General features: G+C 35.0%; 1 protein-coding gene across 1 annotated transcript; it reads left to right on the top strand.

Annotated features, from left to right (window-relative positions):
• The first annotated feature begins 1107 nt into the window (after window positions 1-1107).
• On the top strand, window positions 1108-2342 carry LOC149387535 (uncharacterized). Its single transcript, XM_089624616.1, has 4 exons — window positions 1108-1252; window positions 1337-1429; window positions 1502-1606; window positions 1670-2342. Exons 2-4 carry the CDS (start codon window positions 1421-1423, stop codon window positions 2294-2296), a joined length of 741 nt encoding a protein of 246 aa, XP_089480742.1. The 5' UTR covers window positions 1108-1252; window positions 1337-1420; the 3' UTR covers window positions 2297-2342.
• The last annotated feature ends 9482 nt before the right edge of the window (window positions 2343-11824 follow it).

Raw genomic sequence — 11824 nt, 5'->3', positions numbered from 1 at the left:
TATTAGGTAATATAAATTATTTAAATTAGTTATAAAAATTGTGATATTATGCTTATTTTGGTGTTATAAATATATATATATATATATATATATATATATATAAGTTATATTTTATATTATTACATAATTTAGGATTTAATTACGATATAATTTAGGATGTTTGATAATTTAAAATTGTAAATTAGGATTAGAGATTAATTATGTATATAAGTATAGTAGATTAGAGATTAATAAATTAGGAAATGTAATTTTGTTAATTACGATTAGAAAATTTAAAATGGTTTAAGTTTGTGTAGTTTATGTATAATTAATGAATTAAAGGTAATTTAACGAATTAGTTTAAAGGTAATTACTAACCGATTCTCTAAAGGTAACAAACTTAAATTAATGAATTAGTTTAACGAAAATTAGGTAGTTTATGTGAAATTAATTAATTGGTTATGGATTGAAATTGAAATTGGATTTAATTTTTGTTATAAATGACTAAAAATGTGAAATTAATTAGTTGTTTATAGATTTAAAAATGATCGAACCACTGAGGTTGGATTTATTGTTAGTTTTAGGATGTTTCTATGCAGGTTTTAAAGTTAAAGGCTGATGCCGGGTTGTTAAGTTTATAGGGGAGGTTCTGCCGAAATTTCGGTAGGATCGTATTTTGTTTTGAATTTCAGATGGCTGCGGCTACAGGAGCTGGAGGCAGCGGAGGCGGGGATGACTTCTTAGCCCGTCTCCCGAATTATTGTCAGTCGGCGCCCGTACGTGATGGCGTCGAAGAAGAAGACGAGCATATCGAACCGGCCGTGCGTGGGCCGTCGGCCTTCGATCTGAGCGTGCACGGCGCCCCGGGGTGAAGGAAGTCGTCGTTTATAACGAGGAGTTTCAGTCGTTCTTGTAGCCAGAGCGCGAGATGGATCCGGATCTCGCGACGTTCGCGAACACGCTCGGGTTGGTCGTCCGAGACAAGATCTCGCCTACGGTCCCAAGGTGGACGAATGCGAACGTGGGGCCGGCAAAGGAGGCCGAGATCCGAGCAGCGATTCGAGACAAGTACGACATTCGAGTCGATGGTGATGCGGCAATCATTCGAGACGCGAAGACTCGTCTTCGCGATTGGAGGCATACCTTGCGGTCATGGTTCGACATCGACTGCAAGAGCAGCGTACAGGTGGCGCGGTCGCTGAAACCGAGGACCGTTAAGCTCGACACCGAATGGGAGACGCTGATACAACGATATACGAGCGATGAATTTAAGGTAATCAAATCATTTACGTTAAATATGTGTTTACCCTTTTATTAAACGATTTGTTCTTTACGTGTACGGTTACTTATATTACAGGCCATTCAAGCGAAGAACAAGGCGAATCGCGCGAAGAAGAAGACGTAGACTCGACAGGGGACGATTGGGTTCTCGACCCACCGCATGAAGAATGTAAGTTTTATGTTTATATGATACATCAAATCGTTAAAATTATCTAACACTTGAAGTTTTGTTTACATGCAGAAGAGCGCCGAGACAGGCGCTTTCGAGAGCTTGTTTGCGAACTACAAGCGCCAACATCAGTCTGACAAGTCCGAGTGGCTGACTCCTGAAGCCTCCGCACGTTATGTAAGTTTACATTTATTTTTCTTATTTTTCGATTAATAGATACTAACTAGTTAATTATATCAGGATCGACTGGTCGCTAGGTTCAACACGTTGCGAGCGGAGGCTGAGCAACAAGGAGCGGACGTCGATATTTTCGTCCTAGAGCAGCAGGCGATCCGCGATATTATGGGTTCGCGGGCTGATCACTTGACCGGCGTCGGACGTTTGGTGCCACAGGGAGCACGGATGGCGGCTGAAGTCGCCGAAGTCTACGGTTCGGAGGCTGGGACGTCGCAACCAGGATATTTCTCGCAGGAGGTGTTGACATCGACCCTCGCCGCGTTAGCCGAGACAATACAGAGTCAGGTGTCCGGCCTCAACCTTAGCTCGTTCATGTCCCAATTTTCGCAGAGTTCGCAGCAGGCTCCGTCATCCCACAGCCAGCAGACTCCGACGGCCGGCGTCCACACTCCGACGGGCGGCCAGCAGAGGACTCCCGACGCCAGCCAGCAGACTCCGACGGGCAACGTCCACACTCCGACGGGCGGCCATCAGAGGACTCCCGACGCCAGCCAGCAGACGACGCCCGGCGGACCAAGTCAGTCTACTCCGACGCCGCAGCCTGCAGAACTTCAGCGCCAGCAAAAGAGCGTTTCACGTCGAGGAGGAGGAAAACGAGCGGCGGGACGACAAAACAAACGTCGCGAGTAGTTTTTATTTCTTGATTTGGATAATATAATTTAGTTTTTATTTCTTGATTTGGATAATATAATTTAGTTTTTTTTTCTTGATTTGGATAATATAATTTAGTTTTTATTTCTTGATTTGGATAATATAATTTAGTTTTTATTTGATTTTTCATTTTAGAATTTCATAAAAAAAAATAATTAACGACGAAAAAAAAAAAAAAATTAGGGACGAAATTAGCGACGATTTTGTCGTCGCTAATTCACGCGGGAAATTTTCGCGCGTGAATTAGCGACGACAAAATTGTCGCTAATTTCCTGTTTCAAAATGGAAAAAAACTTCTCGTCACGACATTTAGGGACGACTTTATCGTCGCTAATATCGTCGGTAATTATTTAGCGACGAAAAAATCATCGCTAAATATATTTAGGCACGCACATTTAGCGACGATTATTATCGTCGCTAAAATCGTCGCTAAAGAGATTTAGCGACGATTATGGGGTTTTTAGCGACGAAAAAAATCGTCGGTAAATGTTGTATTTGTTGTAGTGAAAAAAGAGTCTTTCTAAAAATAAGTCAAAAACACATTCATTTTTACTATTAGTTCCTATCTAAAGTGATTGCGCGTATCGATGCTTCTATTCTTATTCATAGCCTTTATGACATTCAACAGAAACTTATTCAAGAAAACAAATTGTTTGATATATGCAAATGCAATGAATGTTCAAAACAAAACCAAACGAACAAAAAGAAGAGAATATATTACCCAGCATGTAACTAACTGAGGCGAGTGTTTTTTTTTTTCTCTTTCTTTTTCATGTATTTAATTACTGGAATCTATTGTTGCTTCATTTAAGTAATTTTTTTGCTTTCTATTTCAGGATGAGATGATCAAAGAATAATTCAGCTTTTCTGTTCTAATTTGTTATTTCTATCTATGCATGTTAAGTACGTAGGCCGTTTCGTAATTGCTGTTTCTATTTCGTTCTCTATTATCTCTCTCTACCTAGGTCCTTATTTTATGCAATCTCGTATTTTCCAATTTCAATGTTAGATTTCTATAATGATATCATTATGGTATAATCAGTACTCTCTCTCTCTCTCTCTCTCTCTGCATGTCACATTTCTGATCAAAATACTAAATCGCATTGTAAAATCTTCGGGGAAAAAAACGAAACAGCAACACAGAAACCGTAGTTCAAAAGCTGTGATTCCAATTCGAAATCGGGATCTTCCATGAATCCATGAGTCCCTGAGAGATGATTCGATCAATCTGCGCATTCACAGAAACAATGAGACTGATTAATTATAAAATTATAAGAAGCATGAAATATTAGCTTTTGAACCAAATAAAGCATTCTTTTTCCCACATTTACATAATTGCCAGAGTTACCTTTTTAAAGAAAATATGATGACGTCAAAAAAGGGGAAAATATGATATGTGTTGTGACGACCCGACTTTTCGGACCGTCTTACTTATCTTACTTTTTAAAACTTAAGAAAATTTGAGGTAAATTTTTTTTTTTTTTAACATAACTTAAAATATAAAGTTTGAAAACTCGTAACCTAAAAATAATTTTTCATTTAAACTTGATGAACGAAAACAACCAAAAAGTCGAAGATGCATAATGGAAATTGAAAACCAACAAAATACCATCGTAAAATAAATACCATAAATAAAGTCGTAACCTTTAACGAAATTGAAAAACATAACTTAAACTATGAACAATAAAACCTTGGGTTTGGATTATTGCAAAATTGAAAGCAAAGCGGAAGTCTTTTTATTTTCGAAAACGGCAACCATAACCCAACCCTCTCGCTATCGCCGCCGCTGATCCACCCTCCTCACTTGTTCATATGTTGTTTACCACAACACGGACGTAAATACATAGAGTGAGCTAACGCTCAGCGAGAATAACTATAACTCACAAAACATAAGCAATAAAACAAAAATGCATGAACCGGTTATTAGTACTTTAAATTTTAACCGTGACATGAGATACCCTATTAAAAGTCTATCGTATTTTAGTTCGGAGGTCCCCTAGAGTAGCCGTACCGATTTCAGTGTACACTTTGGTAACGAACCATGGGGCTGCGACCTCCCATAGTACGCCCCGTCACATACATAAACATATGAGGAACTCTCTATGTGAGCCCGTAGTTCGGCTCGAGAAATTCCTCTAGGTACCTCCGTAATTCGAGGCGGTACGACTCTCTTGCTTACTTAACTTATTAATCGTGTTTATTACGTTAAAAGCATGAGCGACATAAGATAAAAACATACATGATAACATAGCTAGAAACATAAGACGTGTTATAGATATTCTAACACACAGCATAAGATAATAACATAAACTCACATATCGTCATATCATATCATAACAAGCACATTCCGAACAAACACGCACACACAAAAATTCACACAATACATAAATACTTCATATCACATAATACGTATTATATATATATATATATATATATATATATATATATATATTTTTAACTAATCCGTGTTGCAGTGGGATTATTCTCACCTGGATATCGGAATTACGATCGAAGACCGTCGAAGGAAAAAGATGCTCTTAATGACTCGGAACCTAAACGGAAAAGGTTGACTATTACTTATCAGGTAAGAAAAGGATTTAATACATGACTTAGTTTCTGGAAATTTTCAGAAACGAGATCCGACGTGAAATTACTAAAATACCCTTGGCTATTAGGGTTTCGGAGAAAACTGAAACTCTGTAAAAACTTTTGTAAAAAATCAAGTACATATAAAATATAATTTTGAGCACTTTTTGTAAAGGCATCACGGCCAAAATAATATTTTAACTATTTATTAAAAATAAAAGAAGTGCTAAGATCAATCTTTAAAGTTTTTGTCAAAAACTGTCTGCGCACCGTTTTGAAAATAATCAGAAAATATTCAGTATTTGATAAAAATATTTTTCGATTAAAGGTTTAGATAGAAGACATTTAAACCTAAAGTTTCCAAAAAGAATCAACGCAAAACCAAATTTGTTGAATCCAAAGTAAGCGTTTAAAGTCTGAAAATCGGGAATAAGTCTCAGGTCTGTGCGCTGATTTGAAAATAATCGAAAAATATTCTGTATTTTATAAAAATATTTTTCGATTGCATCTTTAGATAGAAGACACTTAAAACTAACTTTTCCAAAAAGAATCAACGTAAAAACAATTTTTTTGAAACCAGCACAAGCGTTTTAAGAAACCGTTTTCAGGGAATCCGAACCAGAGAGAAAAGAAAGCATACCTATTAGGAGCTACGAATTTTTCAAACCAAAAGATGAATGGGGGAGAGAGAGCAGAGAAGAAGCGTTAAAAGAAGAGGAGGGGATGTTTAAATAGGGTTTAAATAAACCCTAAAAGCCCAAACTCTAAAAGCCCAAACCCTAATCCTACTTCTAATATTAATATATTAATTATTATTATTATTATTATATAGGTAATATACGTGTATATCCTAACCTAAACTAACCTACACGCTGACTTAACTTAATAACTAACATACATATAAATATAGATTATATAACTATATATTATATATATATATATATATATATATATATATATATAATAAAAACATGTGAAAACACATTACGTAATCTATTATAACCAGTATATAATATAAAGTAATATATATATATATATATATACTAATATACGTTAACTTTACTTTTCTATAATATATATCTATATATATATATAAAAAGTATCTATAATAACTTATTTATAATATATATATATATATATATATATATATATATATTATATCCATATTTTGTAATCTAAAGAGTATAGTAAAAAAAATCAAAAACACTCTAAAGCACACATAAAAAACAAAACTTCAAAAACTACCACAAAAAAAAAATCATTCACTACTACTTTATTAAAAAGGAACTAACGTGACTCGAACACAAAAATTTTAGCTTTTTAATTAAGCTAAAAAAATTTGGGATTTCACATGTGTCCCATGTATTTTAATCAAAATGTAGATCCCTTGAATTTACACATACTTAATTATCTCTTTTTTTTTTTTTTTTACAAAACTCTATAAATCCTTCTTTAAATTTTTGTTGACTTTTTACTAAAATAATTTTCAAATGAAAAAATTACTCTCCTACACAATACACATACATCATCAACCATTATTTTCGAATTGGTCAAATTTTTTATTATTTTATTTTAGAATAAATTTGAAGAACACATGAAATGGATGCTAGATATTAAAGTGACAAAGTTGTTGACTTTTTTTTTAGAAGTGACATTATTGGCTACGATTAGATGATATATTATAGCAGTGCAAGCTCAAATGACACTATTGACTAAGATTACATGATACATTATAGCAGTGTAAATTAGAAAATTCATCCGTGTACTTTTTTAATATATATATATATATATATATATATATATATATTTAAAGATACATTCATATTGTATCATATTGTTAATATTTACTTTCATATAGCTATTATACATTGAAAGATATATGTGCTATAATTAATCAATATTCTATTTATTTTACTATTTCTTTCTTTCAAAATTTGAAAAAAATTTCTCTTCATAATTTAGGTTCATTTGTTTAGAAACAAACATATTTTGATTTCCAAAAAACGAAATCAATGAGTACTCGGTTTTTTTTTATACTTTTTTTTTTTTTACAAAAAAGCGATTAAAATTTTATAAATAAAAAAATTCAAATTAATGTGATTGAATAATTTGTATTTAAACAAACGAACAACATAAAATTCATGAAAAAACAGAAATTTCAAAACACAATACTACTTGACTGATCAACAAACCATCATATCATTTATATTTTGAATTAATCTCATTTGTACCCCCCTGAACTCGTACCTCGGTTACATTTCATCCCCTGGATTCGGAAATATTGCAGAACTAATCTCAGAACTTAGACACGTGTTACAACTTGTCACTTCCGTCAGTATTTGGACGTTAAGTTTAACTTTTTGATGACGTAGCAATATTTTAAAGAGTATAAAAGTATTTTCTATTATTCTAAATACTTTTAATATTTAAATATTGTTATCAGATTAAATATTTAAATAATTTCTATTATTCTCTCTCTCTCTCCTCTCTCTCTCTCTCTCTCTTTCTTTTCTTCTTATTTTCTTCTCTGATCTAAAATCCCCTAAAATCCAAAATACACGAACAATCCTCCGAATCCCAATCGCAAACCCTAGCCATGGCGGCGAGAGATCGAATCTCAGAATCATGCAGCGGAGAGTGTCTCCTTCCTCTGCGAGCCAGTGGATTCCGCCGTCGGCGTTGGTGGCCTGGAAGACGTGCTCGACGAAGTACGGCGGCGTGTCCTCCGCCGGAATCCGGGTCGCGACGGACTGGTCCATCGAGATACTCGAGGTGGGCGACGGAAGAGAGTCTCGGTACGGAGAAGAGCTGAGCGGTGGCAACGAGTCCAGAGAGAAGAACGCGGGCTGAGACAGAGACCGGTTATGGTGGCCCTGGGTTTGTGGGACCTGGCTGAAGCTCTGGTGGGCCATCTGGTTGTTTGTGGGCCGAGTCACGGGGATCTGCGAATATGGCGAGAGAGGGGGAATCTAGTTCGGGTGAGAAGGCGGTCTCTTCGGGGCATTGTTTTCGGGAGCAAAGTTCTGAGGGAATTGGCGAGAGCGAAACTGGGAATGATTCAGCTGAGGAACGTTTAGCTGGTCAACGGTCAAAGGTTGTTTCGAAGAAGAAGATGATGACGTCGTTCCAAAAGAGCATTGAAGTCTAAGCATTCTCTCACTGTGTGCTTCTTCAGTGTCTCCCATAATCTTTCAACCCTATTTTTTTAATCAGACGTCAATAAAGTTCTAATTCATTTCAAAACACCAACAGATGATCACGAAATGATATAGAGAGCAATAACCCTAAAAAAATTTAATCAGCTTAATTGCGAACCATATTTCGACAATCAAAAAATAGGAAATCAAAAACACAATTTGATTAAATTATCCATCAAATAAAAAACACACAAAAAAGAAGACACAAAATAGGAAATCCTCTTCTATTTGGGTTTTCTCTCTAGCTCTTATGTAGAGAGCGATTAATTTCACAACCCACGCTGAAGTATGAAAGAAAAAAATGCAGAGAAGAAAAGAAGAAGAAAGGAAAGAGAGAGAGAGAGGGGAGAGAGAGAGACGCTGAACCAGGAAAGAAAAAATTGCAGAGAAGAAAAAAAGAAGAAAGGAAAGAGAGAGATAGAGATAGAGAGAGAGAGAGAGAGAGAGAGAGAGAGAGAGAATAATAGAAATTATTTAAATATTTAATCTGATAACAATATTTAAATATTAAAAGTATTTAGAATAAAAAAAATACTCTTATACCCTTTAAAATATTGTCACATCATCAAAAAGTTAAACTTAACGTCCAAATACTGACGGAAGTGGCAAGTTGAACACGTGTCTAAGTTCTGAGATTAATTCTGCAACATTTCCGAATCTATAGGGTGAAATGTAACCAAGGTATCAGGAGATATAAATGAGATTAATTCTTATATTTTATATATACATATACAATTTTGAACTACAAATTGTTCCCATATGTAAAATAGACACACATCTTTTTTATTAGTAGTATTATATTACACCCCCCCCCCCCCCCCCCCCCCCCCCCCCCCCCCCCCCCCTTATTCACCCGTTTTTTAGGTGTGGTTTTTGAATTATGGGCAATTAAACATAATCCAATAGCTCATCATTCTTTTAAAAAATAACCAAAGTTTCATTTTATTAAAAAAAATAGTTTATCAGTCCGCAATAAATTAAATTAACTAAAAAATTTAATTCAATTTAATGCGGGCTTATGATTTTTTTTTATAATAAAATGAAACTTTAACTAAAATCTAAAAAGGAGCTAGTGAAGTAGCTAGGTTGCAATAAATTCTTCAATAAGTAAATGGTAGATGGGTAAATAAAATATGCATTAACTTTAGAAAAAAAGAAATACTATCTATAGACTAATTTTAAAATATTATCGATATAAATATTACTCAAATTATTAGGACGTCAATTCGTTAATTAAATCATTATCTGGGTGACTTATTGATTTATATTTATTGCAGAAAAAAGGATATCAGTATTCGCTTAGTAAAACATATTTATCACAGTTTTTTTTTTTTTTGCTTATTAGTCCGTTTGACTATATTCCTAAAGTTTGGCAAACATTGGCTAAAACCAAAAAAATGAGATTTGCTTTTGGCCATATTTCTAGAACGCCCATAATTTATTAGTTTTTTTTTTTTTTTTACTTAGCGCTGTTCTTTATAAATAGTGAGGGAAGGTTTGCTGTGCTGCTTGAAAGTACGGATCAAATCTGTTGAAGCATTTGAAGGCAACATGTCCAACTCTTCCACAGATTTGGCAAGTAGGCCTGTTGTTGTTGTTGTTGTTGCGGCCACCAGACCTACCTCCACGTCCTCTACCTCGAGCATTTGAGTTTCTACCACCATTGTTGTTGAAGTTTCCTCTGCCACCTCGACTTGCAAAATGAGCCATTGGTGGTGAGACTGAATCTGAGAGATTGACAGAGTTTTGGCTTTCAATTCTCATTTCCTGAGACTGGAGAGCAAATTGTGCCTCTTGTAGTGTTGGACTGTCTGACCTACTAGTCAGATTCACCACCACAGACTCATATTCAGAGCCAAGACGTCCTAGAACATAGAGGACTAGATCGTCATCATTCACTGGTGATCCTGCAGAGCTGAGATTATCAGCGACATTCTTCATCTTCAGTATGAACTCATCAATGCTGAGATTTCCTTTCTTCATCGTCTGAAGTGAAAATCGGAGTTGAAGGACTCTTGCTTTGGACGCAGTTCCAAAGATTGACTTGAGAGTTGACCACACATCTGCAGAGTTCGTGCACCGATTGATGTGACCTAGCATCGATTCGGAGATCGACTGAAACAACCAGCTCAACAAGAACTGATCGTCAACATCCATCAGGACTACAAAGGCAAAGACAAACTAACAGTTGGTAATGGTTCTAAACTCCCTATCTTGCATATTGGTAATACTGATTTAAACACTCAATCTGGTTCTCTCTTACTCAAAAACATCCTGCATGTACCTGCAATAACCAAAAACCTAGTCAGCATTTCTCAATTTACCAAAGACAACAACATTCTAATTGAGTTTTATCATGACAAATGCTTGATCAAGGACAAGGATACGATGAGAACTCTGCTGGTTGCAGCACTTAAAGGAGGACTGTATCAGCTTGACTTGTCCAAGATTTCAAAGCATTTGAAGCCAAAAATACAAGCCTTTGTGTCTTCTCTACATAGTCCAATGTTTTCTGTCAAAAATAAAGTTTGTGATAGGTCTGTTTCAGATGTGTCAATGTTGTACAATTCATATCCTTGCAGTTCTAGTAAGTCTGACAATGTTCATAGCATTCTTGCTTGTAATACCAGTTCTAATAATGCTAGTACTCAGGATGTAAACATTTGGCATAAAATACTTGGTCACCCCTCAAAAGAAATTCTTGACTGTGTGTTAAAATCTCTGAATTGCTCTTTGTCTGTTAAACATCTCACCTTCTGCAAATCATGTGCTATTGGCAAAATGCACCAATTTCATTTTTCAAAGTCTGAGACAAAAACCACAAAACCTTTTCAGCTAATCCATTCTGATCTTTGGGTGTGACGACCCGACTTTTCGGACCGTCTTACTTATCTTACTTTCAAACTTTAGAAAATTCTGTAGAAAACTTGGTGAATTTTTTTTTTAAAACACATCGAATTAAGGCGAACTAAAATTTTAAAGATTTTAAAAGAAACAAAAGCATTTAAAAAAAATGATGATTGCATATTGAGCACTTCATGAGAAGTACTTAACCAAAATTGAAAATACGAATTTAAAACAAAACATATCAGCAAATATACTGAAACATAATCCATAATCTAAATCTCAACCAAAATATTAAACTTTTTGAAACTTCGAAGTAAATGAAAATAAAAAAAAAAAACTTTAAAAAATTATTTCTTAAAACTCGTAGTGGAAGACTTATTTCTTAATAACGAAAACAAAACTTTAAAATTTATTTCTTAATAACTTGTAGCGGAAGACTTAATTCGTGAATGGAAACCATGACCCAACCCTCTGGCTATCGACGCCGCTAGTCCGCTCTGCTCAGTTCCTTGCAAGTTGTTTACCTACAACACAGACGTATATTTTTTTTTCGAAGAGATGAGCTTACGCTTAGCGAGAATAATATAAAGCTCACAAAATAAAAAGAGTAATGCAATGCATGAATCGATTATTAGTATTTTAAAACTAATTGATGACTTGATCTTTCTTTTCTTGATTCTATCAACTTTTAGTTCGGGGTGCCCCTAGGGTAGTCGTACCAATTTCAGTGTACACTTTAGATACGAAGAGATGGGGGTTACAAAGTCCCACACTTCGCTCTATCTTATAAACTTATTAGGGTCTCGGCCCGAGAAATTTCCCCATTTGGGCCCGTAAGTCGGCTCGAGAAATTCTCCTTAAGACCTCCGTAGCTCGA

Source organism: Urtica dioica, chromosome 8 (assembly GCF_054948205.1).
Source record: "Urtica dioica subsp. dioica isolate 48M chromosome 8, U.dioica_male_clone48M_v1_H2, whole genome shotgun sequence".
NCBI lineage: Eukaryota > Viridiplantae > Streptophyta > Magnoliopsida > Rosales > Urticaceae > Urtica > Urtica dioica.
This window is presented reverse-complemented; position numbering and strand designations above follow the sequence as displayed.